Below are 16,692 nucleotides of genomic sequence, written 5' to 3' on the forward strand. Positions count from 1 at the left end.
TCTTACACTGCCAGTATGAATGAATGTAGTTCATTATAAGGGTTTCTGCCAACCTCACATTGAAACTCCCTTATGCGTATCTGAACTAACTGCAGTAGTATGAGGTATGAGGTCAAATGTGCCGCATAATGATGTAAACAGACCTGCATAATTATGTAAACAGACGTGCATGATAACAATGTATCTGAACTAATTGATGCATGTTGGTCAATACAATGAATTTAGTTTGATATAAATAATAGTAAACTATTATTAACATACTATATAGAGTAGATATTCCATCATTATATAACACTAGTGAAGTGGCCGTTCAGGACACTGGACAGGACGGTTCTGCTTAGATTGTACATCCAATCAACTGCAATGAAAATCAGCCATGCCCATGTCTGCCGTTCTGAGCGCAGACCCGCTCAGTGCTGACTGGTTCTGGAGAACCACACAGCCGATCAACTTCACACTAGACACTGTATAGGCGCTGATTCCATGGGTGCTTCAGGGCCTGAGCACCCATGGAGACAGCTGAGCACCCATGGAGACAGCTGAGCACCCATGGAGAAAGCTGAGCAAGAAAAGAGGAAATTACCTCCCCGGGTTCCATTTTAGAGGCAAAGCTTTCCAGTGATAAAATGGCAAATAAAGTCAACTAAAGAACAAGGTTTTTGTACAGGATCGCCTCACTGGTCAGTAAGAATACATTGAGGACTCTGACAGGAGCCCTCATCCAAAGTCACTTCAACTATGCATGCACCACATGGTACCATAGCACCACAAAGGCCTTAAAGCAAGGCTCCAGACATCCCAAAACAACTTGGTCAGGCTACTGCTTGGCCTTGCATCTACAACTCATCTAACCCCTGCTCACTTTGTTAGGGTTGGATGGCTCAGGGTAGAGGACAGAGTACAGCAACTTGCAATGGGCCTGGCCTACACCACACCACAAAGACACCCATTAACCTGTCAAACTACTTCACAAACGTCAATGACGTCCACAATCACAACACCAGAGGGAGCTCCACTAATCACGTTCAACCCAGATTTGGCTCAAACAAGGGGTTAAATTCGTGCGAACATGTCCGCCCAGCCCAATACTTGGAATGGAATACTTTCATTGCCTTAAAGCAAGGAAATACTTAGTTTTGTTATTACTTTTGGGTCAATGTATTTATTTATTTATTAAGTAGCCGTGTAATAAGCGGGATAATGTTTGAGGAGGTGGTCATTATTGAAATTTAAAGCCCTTCAGGGTGATTATCCTGTAGTTCATCCTGTGTAGATAATCCATCCTGTGTAGATAATCACCCTGTCAGGCTTTAAATTTCAATAATGACCACATCCCCATATATTATCCCTTACATAATCAGTGTGCCATATCAACATTAAGTATAATTATGACACCACATCAAAACAGATTTTTTTTTACCATATACAGAACACTGTATGTTGTTGTAATAACATTTTAAAGTCATGTTCTTTCACATCAGGACATTGTAATGATCATTAGGATTTTTTCAATCTTAAACAATTTTGAAATCTGGTTGCATCACACACTACAGGATTCTATCCAGATTCTCGGGCTTGCCCGAACACAGCAATAATACATAATATAAAAAATAAAAAATATCACCGGCCACATTGTCCGGCTGCCTTGCTCCTTGATATTATCATAATTATTAGTAGCCTACATTATTTTGATATTAAATAAAGTAACACAACATTACAATACATATACATTTTCAACCATTTAAATCTGCGAATCAATTCAGTGTTTTTTGACAGCTAGCTGCCCTGCTGAGTCCTGAGCTGCACCTCGCAGTAAACACACGCACACGCATATGCACACGGCACACACATAATGTATCGCATAATAATGTTATCCGCTCGTTACTATGTGTCGCGCAACGAAAAATAAACCAGGCTTGAACTTGCTGTGCAAAATATTCATATCGCAGCTCAAAAGTTATAGATAGATAGATAGAGAAGAATTTATGCGGAAAACCACCAAACATAAAATAGGCCTACATAGCCTACATAAATGAAAGAATGACGGGTGAAAATACTATGGCATCACCAGTCACTCAATTTGATACAACGCAGGTGCACCTGATAGTCCATCCAACATAAACAACCTGACGGTATGGAACGTGTGTGTGTGTGTGCGTGCGTGTGTGTGTGTGCGTGTGTGTGCGTGTGTGTGTGTGTGTGTGTGTGTGTGTGTGTGTGTGTGTGTGTGTGTGGCGTGCGTGTGCGTGCGTGCTAAGGTTCCACTGGACATCCTGTCTACACCTGGTGTTTGACGTACAACAGTAAAATAAATTCCAGCACCCATTTATTATTATTATTATTGCATTTACTATGCTCAGACAACACATCTGCACAGCTACCTATGACACATACACATGTCATACAGATTTAGATATAATGTTCTACTTTTTTACTTTATACTCTGTAATGCACCAAAATTCAATACTTTATTACTACCTCAACTTCAACATTTAAGGATTTGCTGCATTAGCTCATACAAATTATACAGCCAGAAGACAAATATCATATAATAATAAATAATCATATAATATATAAATTCAACAACAGTCTCAAATGAGGTCAGATCAGGATTCAGTTACCAGCAGGTAAAATGGCAGGTGTGTAAAAATAAGTAAAGTGTCACTGAACAAATTAGTAGTCTATAATATATACCGTAGTATATAGTAGAATATTGAATAGCCTGGGCCTCACACCAGCCTTAAATAAATGTGTACATTATAGTGTATTTAGTATAATACACATGTTTTGTTTTAACAGCATATAGGCTGGTTCTGCTAATGCCAAGGTGACTGACCAATTGTAGGTCAGTTGTGATGACTGACCAGTTAAGAGGTAAATTAAACCCAAATAAAGCGAGGCATTCACACAACTATATTTGGAGTATACTGTACATGTTTCATGAGTATTTACATTGTTATAAATCAGTCACAACTCAAAATTCTAGGTTGTATGGTATACTGTACGTACACTAGTCAGTATTCTAGGGTCTATGGTGTAGTACAGTATATGTACACTAGTCAGTATTCTAGGGTCTATGGTGTAGTACAGTATATGTACACTAGTCAGTATTCTAGGGTCTATGGTGTAGTACAGTATATGTACACTAGTCAGTATTCTAGGCCCGCCTATCAGATAGGGTCTAGGCCTAGGGTGTACTACAATACATGTAGGCTACACTAGCTGCTGCTAGCCTACAGAGGACACACCTGGTAGAAACACTATGAGATTCAGTACAAGACATTCCTCAGTCATGTAAATGCTGATGTATCATCCAGATTATCTGTACAGGTATGTTACAGACATATAACCCTGGATTGAAGGTCTCATCATCTATACATGACGTACCACTGCATCTGCATTCTGCGTTGGAAAAGACACATAAAGAGTGATGCCATTTTGTTAAAGTTATTAAAGACATTTCTAATCTTAAGCAAACTCTGCATAGACTAGAAAGAGTCTGGTGTCGACTGCATGTGGAAAACCAAGTGTGTTTCCTGGTACAGCAGGGTTGTATGGAATTGTTCTAACCTGTTTGTAAAGGACCTGATTGGCTGTGAGCCTAAAATAACAGCCAACAGCTTCCACCGGAGAACCAGACTATCAACCAACTTCATAAACAGTAGCATGATGTTATTGTGTGCTACAGTACTTTGGAACAAACCTCCAATGTCTCTCAGACAATTGCAAGCAGAGAGAAGAATTAAACACGGTTTACATATTCGGTTGTTAAATAACTGATCATAAAAGTCTATTGTTAGTGATAACAGGAAGAGTGGGCACTAAGGAAGAGAGCACCTCAATATAAATTGGCTATTTGGTCCAATATGTAAAAAAAAATAAAAAAAAATTGGAAGACGGTCTTAAGTAATGTAAAGTATACATGATTAAAACATGAATGAACATTTGACAATTAAGGTCTAATATTTCTACAAATTGCCACATATCTGTATATCCAGTCATTTTGGGCATAAACTAGAAGTTGAAGGGTACATTGATAATGATGTGCCATGCATGTTCACATCATGTATACTTTACATTACTTGAGACCATTTTTCAAATACATATATTTTTTATTTTGGACAAATTAGCAAATTTTACATTGAGGTGCCCACTCTTCCTTATAGAGATACAACACACACACACGCAAGGAATGTAAGTTACATTCTGTGTGTGTTCTATCTTTGTTCCATTTGTTATCTCATTCCTAACGTTCCATCATGCGACAACAGAGTGACAACAAGCTACGTCGCATTTGACACTCTGTCTTGTTCAGTGGTGGACACTAACAGAGTAAATATACTTGAGTGTAAATGTACTTGAATGTACTTCTAGGAAAGCTGTGAAGTACAGAGTACTTTCAGAAATGCCTGATGAATGTCAATTGGAAACATTGTACTGTACTTGCAATAAAACCCTTTTTTGCTGTAAGTGAAGACAGTGTGCGCGATCACCATTCTTTCCTGTCTCATGCACTGGCTGCTTCTTCTTCTTTCGTGTATCATCGTCATATGTCCAGCTCAGTGTCGCAAAGCCACGCCAATGTCTCTGGTCCCACTTGGAAGAGGCCGTCCTCTGAAGGAGGTCTGTACAAGGTGTGCAAAAGGACCTTTTTTTTAAAACTATATTTCAAGTCATACAATTTGATTATTGGCTGATGATGAAACCATAACTGGCATAAGGACTTTGCAGATTACAGGGAGAGAGTTTGAATGACAGAAATCTGTTTACAATAACACATGGTATCAGAGCGGGTACATCATGCATCCTGTGCACGTTACAACGCATCACACAATAGTCATCCGACCGACACATTCCCTGTGGGTGCTCGGCTTTCTCCTTGGGTGCCCGGCCTCCCCGGCACCCACAGGATTGGCACCAATGTCTGCAGGTCTCTGCCTGCCCTGATTGAGCATGCTGCTGCATGTTAACGCATGTGCATGTCTGTATCTGTATCATGGGTTTTGTCTCCGATATGAATGTTGCAACTTGGGGTTGAACCGGTGGGGAGGGAGCGGCTAGCTTTGGGAGAGCTCTTGTCTTGTCTGTCTGCATGTGTATTGTATGTCCTGTTCATTTGTGCTACAGACCCCCTTGACAATAAGATGGTGCATCTCAAGGGGTTTATCCTTCTAATAAAGGTACTATATATACAAACATACACTGAACAGAGAGAATGTTCTGTTTTCTATGTCAACTGTATGCATGCAGAATGAGCATGTATAATCTGGTGAAAAAATATTTGTAATCACTGTAATCAAAACGCCCTTCATGACAGTTACTCTATGCATTTAATTTGTGTCTTTATTTATTAGATCTGAGAATTTGTACCAAATAGATTTTCTTTATCACCAAAGTACATTAAGAACTGGAATATAATTAATGTGATCTGAGTGCAGCTTTGTCAGCGATGTGTCACTCATGTGTGACTCCATTTCCTCATGAGAAATAATAATAATCTAAAAAGAGGCACTGTGGTTCAGGCTGGTCCCGAGGAAGACTAAGCTAGTAACTCCCATCATGATTACTGACATGCACTATGCAGATGACATGGCCAGAGTCTCAGACACAACAGAGAATGTAATGGAACTACTACTGGCTGTAGAAATGGAGTGCAGGAAGATCTGCCTCAAGCTCTATGCCAAGAAAACTAAAGTATCTGTATTTAACACAGAGGACATCATTGCCACTGCCGACGGCCAGTGCTCGAGGTAGTCGAGGACTTCAAATGACTTTTACTTTTACTTGTACTTTAAGATTTTTTTTAAAACCATGTACTTTTGAATACTTAAGTATATTTAAAAGCAATTACCTTTTTACTCTTACTTGAGTAACATTTTGACTGAGCTACTTTTACTTGTAGTGGAGTCAATTTGATCAGGAGTATCTGTACTCTTACTCAAGTACTGGGGTGGAGTACTTTGTCCACCTCTGGTCTTGTTACGCAGTTGCAATCAAACCCGTAAAGGGATATTTCACTTTAAAAAACACTTCCCATGCAACACAGTTTTTAAGTTGCTTGATTCAATATTTAGATATTTGATATTAATTGTATCATCTCTCTCTCTATCTCTCCCTTCCCCTCTCTCTGTCTATCCCTCCCTCCCTCTCTCTGTCTGTCTGTCTCTCCCTCCCCCTCTCTTCCTCCCTCCCTCTCTCTCTCTCTCTCTCTCCTATAAACATTTTCATTTATAATGATATATTGAAAGACTAGTATGTTTTCTCTCATTCAGAGTGCTTACCTGTGTAAGTTAATGTGTGTCGTATCAGATATGAGTCCATAGTCTCTGAGCTTCTTCCTTCAGAGTCAACCTGCACAGGGAAGTGACTCCTGCAAATCAAGTAGTTCAAGTTCATGTAGTTTGACATACTGTGGCACATGATTACATCTCTACGTAATGACACATGAATGTGATGTGGGTGTTTCACACATTTCTACACACCCATGACCCATTTAACAGACAGACTTATGGAATAAAGCCAAATAAAATCTCATGACAGATTTTTTTTGTTTATTACAATCATGTTATATTATGTGTTTACAGTTTAGGCATTTAGCAGACACTCTTAATCCAGAGAGACTAGTAGAGAGTAGAGAGAGTAGTTTTAAATATGGTTTACATAAATAGTTTAATAGTCTGTGAGAGTCTCTGGTTTCTTCGTTTTAATTTAATTTGATAATTGTGGCTTTCAGAACTGCAGACTCACTCCCAATGTATCACCATAGGGGAGCCCCTAGCGGAGCCCCTCTCAGGACCCTGTAGGCCTAAACCTTTTTTTGTATTTGGGACAACGGTATACAGCAGGGTCCCTTCAAGGGAAAGGAGCTTTGGAGCCCCCTACACTACCTACATTTGTTGTTACAGATACAACCCACCAATACCAAACATGGCTATGCCACAAAAAAGGCTATGGGTGGTCAATTTACTTCGGCTTTAATACCTAGAACTTATGCACTTAAGAGAACAGCAATGTATAGAGCAGGAACATATTGGAATGGGCTACCGCCACATATAATTAGGATAGACAATAAATCAAGCTTCAAAAAGAAATTGAAGGAAGCCGTGATTAGTCAAATAGTTAGATTTAGTTAGTTGTTTAATGTTTGAACTATGATTAATTGTATATACTATTATATTTTATTTTTGTCTCCGCCAGGCCGAAAGGCATGGCGAGAGAGTATGTTTTACCCTCCGTCCGTCCGTCCGTGTGTGTCCCCGTCCGTCCGTCCGTCCTTCTGTCTGTGACCAGCTAATCTCCGCCACCGTTGGCCCGGTCGCTGTGAAACTGCACACACACACTCCCTGGATGCCACAGCAGAACCTCTGCCCCACATTTTTCAGATCAGCCTGTCATAGCGCCACCATGAGGCCGACTTTTGCAAAACACATTTTTTAATATAACTCCTACAGATTTTCTCCAAATAACACACAAATCGGTACACAGTATCTCCATAGCCATGTGATCAACACGGATCTGTCCGATTTTCCATATTCCATCCTGATTGGCTAAGATTGGCTTCCAAAGTTAGCAGAATTGGTTCATTTTGAACAAAATGCCTCAAATCATGAACGCAGCATGCACTTTCCGTGCAACTTTCCACGTACATTCCCACTTGACCCAGGAAGAAATGTCACTTGAAAACTTTCAAATCAGCCTCATGGTGGCGCTATAACGGGCCGATTCACGTTTTTCGCTATAACTGCACCGATCTGCGTGCAACTTTGCATGCACACTCCTTAGAGGCCAAGGAAAAACCTTTGCTGTGCATTTTTCACATATGCCTTTTAGAGCGCCACCAGGAGGCTGAGTTTTGAAAAACACATTTTTTGCTCTTACTCCTTCAGATTCTGTTCAAAAATCATGCAAATCGGTACACAGTCTCTCTAGTCATGTGATCAAGATGGATGTGTCCGATACTTCATATTCTATCCTCCTACTTGGCTAACATTGGCTTCTAAAGTTTGCAGGATAGGTCCGTTTTGAACAAAATTCCTCAAATCATGAACGCAGTGTGCGATTTCTGTGAAATTTTGCACACACATTCCCACTAGGCCGAGGAAGAAATGCCAACCTTTTCAAATTGGCCTGTTATAGCGCCACCAGCTGGTCTAATTTAGCAAACCACATTTTTGGAACAAAATGCCTAAAATCATGAATGCAGTGTCCGATTGCCGTGCAAGGCCTAAGAAGAAATGGCACCCTTTTCACATTGGCCTGTTATAGTGCCACCAGGAGGCCATAATAACCTACCTGACCTGGCGGAGACTTGTGCTCCGAGGAGCACTTTTTCTAGTTTGTAATTATTTTTGTTCTGTTTGTCATTTCTTGATTTGCAAACTAAAAGGTGATGTACTATGCAATCATTTATAGAATTTGTGAAGATCAAAATATTCAATCTTTTTTTGTTGTTGGTTGTTTTAACTATGCAATGGTAGAATGACATTTTATTATGTTTTAATTGTATTGTGAAGTGTGAATGTTTGGACCCCAGGAAGAGTAGTCTTCACTGTGATGAGGACTAAAGGGGATCCGTAATAAACTAAACTAAACACCCAGTGGGTGTACTAGGCCTACATCATGTGACATACTCAGTCATACCCAGTGGAACAGCCTTTTAAACAGTCAACAATATCATGGCTGATGATGGAAAAGGTTCTAGTCTGATGTCTTTTGTTATGAAAATGGTTTATTTAATGTAGGCCTACCTTGTTGTACTAGTCATGTCTTTATGTGAGGACCACAATGGAAACAAGTCCTGGGCTTTTATCATTGATGATTTTCTTTTAATGTGTAAACTTGTCGTTTTGTATGGTTAATACATACCTTCTAATAAATTAAAAATCTAACCCTCACCTTGCTGCTCTCTATGGTTCCATGTTGTCATGGTGATGCAGATGACAGAGGTGTCATCAGAACCATCTTCTGTAGGTGACACATTCCTGAGGTGAAAACATGGAAATACTCCAGTAAAGTACAAAAAAAAACTTACTTAAGTAAGTACTTGAGTAAATGTACTTAGTTACTTTATAACACTGACCTTGACGTCTGGTCAATTCAATTCAAAGTAGATTTATTGTCATGAGAGAACATACGTTTACGTTGCCAAAGCAAGTGTCAAATAAAAACAATACAAACTAGAAAAAGTGCTGCTCGGAGCACAGGTCTCCGCCAGGTCAGGTAGGTTATTGTGGGGCAGTAATGTTCGGAATTCGGCAATCAGGATGTAATATGAGAAATCGGACGGAACCATCTTTACCACTTGACTATAGAGATAATGGGTACCGATTTGCATCATGGTTGGACACAATTTGTAGGAGTAATATCAAAAAGAAAAATGTTGCAAAAAAATTGCCTCAAGGTGGCGCTAAAATAGGGCAATGTTAAAATGGTGGCATTTGTTCCTCAACGTAGTGCAAATGTGTGAGCAAAGTTTCACTGCAATCGGACGCTGCGTTCATGATTTGCGGCATTTTGTTCAAAACGGGCCACTCCTGCAAATTTTAGATGTACATTTTAGTCAATCAGGATGGACTATGAAACATATAACAGATCCTTCTTGATCACATGACTATAGAGATCATGTGTACCGATTTGCGTGAAATTTGGATAAAATGGCCTACAAAATGTCTTACAATCAAATCAAATGTGTTTTACATAAGTCGGCCTCCTGGTGGCGCTATAAAAGGCAGATGTGAAAAATGCAGGGCAAAGGTTTTTCCTTGGCCTCTAGAGAGTGTGCATACAAAGTTTTACACAGATCGGTACAGTTATAAGCAAAAACACAAATCGGCCTGTCATAGCGCACCATGAGGCTGATTTTAAAATTTTCAAGTAGCATTTCTTCCTTGACGTAGTGGGAATGTGCGTGCAAAATTTCACGGAAATTGCATGCTGTGTTCGTGATTTGAGGCATTTTGTTCAAAACGGAGCACTCCTGCAAACTTTGTAAGGCAATTTTAGTCAATCAGGATGGAATATGAAAAATCTGAAAGACCTGTTTCGTTTAATGACTATAGAGATACTGTGTACCGATTTGTGTGCTGTTTGGACAAAATCTGTAAGAGTACTGTCAAGAAATGTGTTTTGCACCAATCGGCCTCCTGGTGGCGCTATAACAGGCCCCTGTGAAAAATTTGGGGCAGAGGTTCTGCTCTGGTATCCAGGGATTGTGTGTGCGCAGTTTCGCTGCGAGCAAGCCAACGGTGCCGGAGATTAGCTGTACACAGACAGATCGAATGACGGACACACACACACACACACACACACACACACACACACACACACACACACACACACGGACGGACGGACAGGGGGTAAAACGTACTCTCTCGCCATGCCTTTCGGCCTGGCGGAGACAATGAACAAATGCCTGTACAATTAAAGGGAGTCAAGAAATGTACACGAAGCTGTTTCACATGGCAACTGGAATAAAACTAGCTTACAAAACCACAACAATGTTGTTGGGAATTAATTGTTGACCATACCTGGCTTTTTTAAAGGATGTGGGAGGTAGAAATACAAACCAGTATAATTATGTCCACTTGCGTGACAAGTTCCTCACATGGCTGTGATGTGTTCTGTCTTTATATATTCATGTGTGGAAAAGTGTCACTTTTTATGCCAAAGTGAAGCCAAAGTGGACAATAAAGACTCGAGTCTAATCTTATTGGAGAATAGATTGCAATACTCAGAAATACCACAAGATGGCACTCAATGATCAACAACATAACATAAAGTGTTTTGATGTGCATAGCAGCAGGCCAGAGGCAGTCAGCAGACTGTGGTTTTACCACAGAGGCACAACTAAAACTGGCTTTCTGTCAGTAGATCTGTCACATTCGCTAAAATACATTCTTCAAAAAACAAACAAAAAACACTGCTAGTGTGGTTGTGATACAACATGGCCTACCGCAGTCCTTCACGCCAAGGTCTACATCCAATACAGCAAGTGAGGCTACAGTACTTGAATAACCCAGGTGCAGAGTCAAACTTGGAGGCAGGCAGTATAAAGTTAACCTTTACTCAGAAGACACTGCAAAACTAGGCAGAACAGAATCTGAGTAGCTCAGACAAAACACCAAAACTACGTACATACTAGAAGGCTTGAAAGCCACAAACGGAGATACGCACAGTAACAATAGTTTTAAGAACTGACCGTTTCTATGTAAATAAGGTAAGGACATGTTCTATGTCATGTCATGGGACACCACTGCGAGGCAAACTGGAGCAGGAAGTTTGATGGAATGCACTGAAGTCAACGAGAGCGGGGTGGTCAAACATATCAACTAACACCATCATCACACTTTGTGTTTTGGTCTCTTTTCTTTTCTATATCATTTTACTGAGGTATCTAAAGAGCACAGGGTACGTTTCTGACTGGGCGGTATATGGCTGTCCTGTCATCTTGATTGTTGTCAGGCTGTCACTAATTGAAACCTTTATTTATTCTCGAAAACAGCATTGAGGTTTGCCCTCATTTGCAATGCTGTGAAGAGACAAAAATCAACAATTAAAACATACAGATATGAAACACAGAAAAAACAATATAAGATCATAACAGAAAACTACTAAGTTAAAAACAGTAACATAGTGAGGTAGGGAGATTTAAGAGCGGGTCATTATATTGTTCATAGGATATTGGGGCATACATTTTATCACAAGTTGCAGAGTTCTCATCATGGCCTCCAAGTAGACCTGTGGTCAGAGCAGAAGGTGAACATCAGCACAACGCACACATGACCAACTATGTCTAAACCTAACCTTATTCCTAAACGTAAGCTCAGTAAAACGAATACAAGAGTACAAGAACCGCTGAGCGAGCGGTATTTTAGCGAGTGTGTTTTGGGGCGAGCGTTCTGGGTACTGGTGGACAGGACGTGTGATATGAGACACATAGCGGTCTGTGTGGGAAAAAATGGAACTGTATGTTGAACTTCTGTATAAAAATAATGAAACTCGTAGCATGGAAAGAGATGAAAACTGAGCATACTTTAATATTGAGGATTACTTTAAATCACGGATTCCTTTTCGGTCAGTTTAAGTCCAGCTTAAACTAAACTAAACTAAAACAACATAAAATGGTGCATTTATATAGCGCTTTACATAGATTGTGCATTACATTCACCCATTCACACACCGATGGAGGAGGAAACCATGCAAGGCACCAACCTGCTCATCGGGAGCATTTAGGGGTTCAGCGTCTTGCTCAAGGACACTTCTACACTAACTCTTCTGGGGGAGCCCGGGATCGAACTGAGAACCTCACGGCTTCCATAAGGCCGCTCCACCCCTGAGCCACTGCTGCACCTAACATAAGAAGTATTCACATTGCCGTCTCATCTTAACATCAATACAGTGGGTTCATGTTACATCAGTGAACATCATGGACTGTTGCTCTGCTTTGGGCAGTCTCACCTTCATGGTTGGGGTACAGTATTTTAGCAGAGGTCTGTGATACCTTAACTTGGGCAGCTTAGAAATGGATAAAGAATGACGTGCAAAGTGTTCAGTATGCTGAATGATGGGGGTAGGAGATGGCAGGGCCCAGGGACGTGCACAGATAGACTCTAGGTGGTGCTACAGAACCTGCCCTTTGCCCTCTTGACCAAAAGTGCCCCTTTTTTCCCCCCCAGTTTACAGCAGGGGTCTTCAACAGGGGGTCCGGGACCCCTAGGGGGTCCTCAGAGTTACTACAGGGGGTCCGCCAAATCTTTATGTGACATGATTTTTTTTTTTACCATAACCACTCGAAACCTAGAATCCCTTTTCTGAGGAGAACTTTAGCCAAAAATAGCCGATCTACAAGCTCACAACGCCTCGCGCTGCGAGGCGTTGTGGGCTTGTAGATCTGCTATTTTTGGCAAAGAGGTATAGGTGTAGAGGGAAAAAAGAGCAGACCAAGTAAACAAAAAAAAGTATAATTTACTTGAGCACCTGCTCCTCAAAATGTCTGTGCACTCCACTGGCAGGGCCATCACAGCCATTTGAAAGGTGGGTTGACAGTGGTGAGTGACTCTTCTGAGTAGAATGATCCATACTCTGAGATTAGTACTTGTTGCCACTAGCTGATGTAAAAAGGTAATTAAGAGACTACTGCTATATAACATTTTGTTTTGATGCAAAGATGCGTCCTATTAAGTTTTATAAAAGGTACAAAGGCCTCTGTAAAGCAACACATTCACAGAAAAAAACTCAACAACAATAAATCATTACAGTCTCAGGAAGACCACAAACCTCCTAGTTCATTGTGGAACAAAAAATGTATACATATTTTAACTATTGCATGAGAGAAAAAATAATGAAAGCATAAATGGCAGTGTGGGTCTGAAACAAGGTTGTTCATTAGCATAAATCTGGCCTTTTTGGTGTTCCATTCATCTGTAACAATAGACAACCTGAAAGTCAACCTTTACTGCCACCTGGTATTTTTCTGCTCCTATACTGCCACCTGGCCCCCCACCTGGTATGTTGTGCTCCTATACTGTCACCTGGCCCCCCACCTGGTATGTTGTGCTAGTTGATGAGGGCAGAGAGCTCCTCCACCATGGTGTTGAACTGGTTCATCAGTTCTTTGTGATACTCCAGCTGGTCGTCTTTGATGAGACTCTCGTTGGTGTCCAGAGCCACCGTGCACACCTGGACAAACTTCCTGCAATCACATGCAGACACTGAGGTCAATGCACTGCAGGGACGGACGCTCGCACACACACACACACACACACACACACACACACACACACACACACACACACACACACACACACACACACACACACACACACACACACACACACACACACACACACACACACACACACACACACACACACACACACACACACACACGGGCATTCACACAAACAAATCAAAGCCATATATGCACACGCACACCCAACTTGAAGCCATGCATGCACACACACCTAAATAGAATGCATGGATCCATGCATGGCTTCAACATCGAAGCCACTCACACACACACGCGAGCACGCACGCACATACACACACAAGAATCAAGATTACCATGCCCAAACGATAAGACGTTGGGGAGGAACGGTGGCCTACCTGAATCTCTCTTTGAGATCCTTGGCTTCCTTGGTAGACTGGGTGGGTTTACTGTCATCCAGGAAGGCCCTGGCATAGGCCACAGGACCTGGATTCACCTGCATGCCACAGATGTGCAATAAGTAACATTCTCTTATCAAGAAAACAATACCACCTACGGTATGTTTCTGATGAGTTTAGAGTTGGCCAAATTACATTGTACAGAAGAGAACAAAATATAGTCATATCATGACTTATTTGCATTAATCAAGTTTTACCTCTAAAATGTCATCTTATAGTCGCTTGCCAAAAAGAGCGGATTATAGTTTTTCTCACAGTAAATTAAAAACACAAAAAATGATCAAATGCTTGATGAATTGAAGTTAATGGGAGGGCAAGTTTAACAACAGCAAAACAATCAGTTTATAAATTGTCACACAACTCTCACAGGATAATCCTAGTGTACATTATATCCAGTCATATGCTCAGTACTTACAAAACACACACATTTTTGCTCAACCTTTACTTTACTGAGGTCCACAGGCACCACTTTACTGCCCATGCATGTGTGAGACTGTTTGTCGTAAGCATGCGACTGGAAACACGACTTTTATTCTTCTTGGTGTCCTATTAACTTCACTTCATCAAACATTTTGTGTTTTTTAGGATTTACCGGAGGAAGGAATGCAAGAAAAACTAAAATTGTCCATGAATTCAAGCAACAGTAAATGGTAAATGGTAGAGCCTGTACCTTGGCGGCCACACTGCCTGACAGTTGCAGCTGCAGCATTTTGGTGTCTACATGGTCAGAGGTACAGAGTCTGGTCAGGGTGGAGGTTCTCTTCCGCACCTCATCGATGGCTATGGAGAGAGGCTCCAACTCCTGCTCCTCCTGGTGCACCACCTCCATGCGCTTCTTCACGTATGGGAACGTGTGGGAAGCTGTCACATGCACACAGGGGGCGCGCGCGCACACACACACACACACACACACACACACACACACACACACACACACACACACACACACACACACACACACACACACACTCTCAGTTGAAGTGCATGGACACTTTGGTAGAGGTTTGGATTGTGTAGTTATCTTGCCAACTACACAACCCAAAGTGTCCTTTCCCTTTAAGTATAACCTATGGTTAAAGGACCATACGAGTCAAACAAGTTGGCAAGCCCAACTTGTTTGCGATGTTTTTTGAAAACCTTATGCCCATACATACCCAACACCGTGCAAACAAATCTGAAACTTGTCACAAAGAGCCAAATCTTTATGATTTTAGACATATTCCCTCCCAGCTAGTCTGTTTCATCCAGGCACGCAATGCAGTTCAAAGGACTGGGAGCTGTGTGCTGCAGTGAGCTGAGCTGTACTCTCTCTTCATAAAACATTAGGTGCAATTGTGTAGCCTACATTTACAATTGTTTCATTATTTCTACATTTGAGTCGGCTAATGCTGGATTACAATTGGTTTATTAATGAGAAGGGTGGGTCTACCAAAACAGCATTCTGTATTCTATCATCACAACTTTCTTATGGGATACAAGTTAATACTGATCATAAAAAATAATAATAATAAAAATGTCTTAGAGAGAGAAAGAGAGAGAGAGATTGAGTTGTACATACTTGTGAGCAGGGTCCTCCTCTTCCACTGGTCCTCTATGCCGCCATGCTTCTTCCCCACCAGGGTGTACGGCGTCTCAAACATGAAGCGCTTGATGTTGTGGACCTTCTCAAAGTCCGTCTTCGTGTCCGCCTCCTCCTCCTCAAAGTATGGCTGGACAGAGGTCAGCTGGATGTAGGAGAACCTGGGCTCCAGGTCTTCAGGTTTGACCTGTAAGCACAGAGAGTCAAGGATATAAACAGTGACCTGTAAGTACAGAGACAGGGACGTGCACAGATAGACTCCAGGTGGTGCTAGAGCTACTGCCCTTTGCCCTCTTGACCAGAAGTGCCCTTTTGAAAAAAAAGAAAGAAAAAAAAAGTTTTTTTTTTCCAGTTTACAGCAGGGGTCTTCAACAGGGGGTCCTCAGAGTTACTACAGGGGGTCCGCCAAATCTTTATGTGATATGATTTTCTTTTTACCATAACCACTCCAAACCTAGCATCCCTTTTCTGAGGAGAACTTTTGCCAAAAATAGCAGATCTACAAGCTTGTAGATCTGCTATTTTTGGCAAAGAGGTATAGGTGTAGAGGGAAAAAAGAGCAGACCAAGTAAACAAAAAAAAGTATAATTTACTTTGAGCACCTGCTCCTCAAAATGTCTGTGCACGCCACTGCACAGAGAGTCAAGGATATAAACAGAGACTGTAAGCACAGAGAGTCAAGGATATAGATAGAGACTGTAAGCATCTCATGTGGTGTGGAAACTGTATCAAGTAGAGGTCAAAAATGTCAAGTACATTTTATTGACAGAATTATGTTAATACATTTTTCCACATTGTGTTACCTTGTTGGAGTCCTGAAGGATCTTGATGTTCTCTGCTCCAAACTTCTCCCCGTAAAGAGCCTGCAGGCGGTTCTGGATCTCTGACAGTTGGGTGATTTTGGGCTCCTTGTAGATGTACTGCTTCCTGTCCTCCTCTTTGAACTCCTA

At 41.2% G+C, this 16,692-nt stretch overlaps 1 protein-coding gene across 2 annotated transcripts in view; it reads right to left on the bottom strand.

Annotated features, from left to right (window-relative positions):
• Positions 1-13,334: 13,334 nt before the first annotated feature.
• Positions 13,335-16,692, bottom strand: part of LOC311033809 (dedicator of cytokinesis protein 11-like) — an 84,882-nt gene continuing 81,524 nt past the window's right edge. The window contains exons 45-50 of one of the 2 annotated variants that reach the window (XM_084041477.1): positions 16,546-16,689; positions 15,722-15,929; positions 14,834-15,024; positions 14,104-14,201; positions 13,502-13,690; positions 13,335-13,460 (exon numbers count right to left, since the gene is read on the bottom strand). In XM_084041477.1, the coding sequence (XP_083897603.1) occupies positions 13,555-13,690; positions 14,104-14,201; positions 14,834-15,024; positions 15,722-15,929; positions 16,546-16,689 (777 nt within the window). In that variant the 3' untranslated portion in view covers positions 13,335-13,460; positions 13,502-13,554. Of the gene's footprint in view, positions 13,461-13,501; positions 13,691-14,103; positions 14,202-14,833; positions 15,025-15,721; positions 15,930-16,545; positions 16,690-16,692 lie in introns of those variants that run through there. The other variant, XM_084041478.1, reaches the window with a different exon arrangement.

Source organism: Gymnoscopelus microlampas (assembly GCF_963454915.1).
Source record: "Gymnoscopelus microlampas genome assembly, chromosome: 18".
Lineage (NCBI taxonomy): Eukaryota > Metazoa > Chordata > Actinopteri > Myctophiformes > Myctophidae > Gymnoscopelus > Gymnoscopelus microlampas.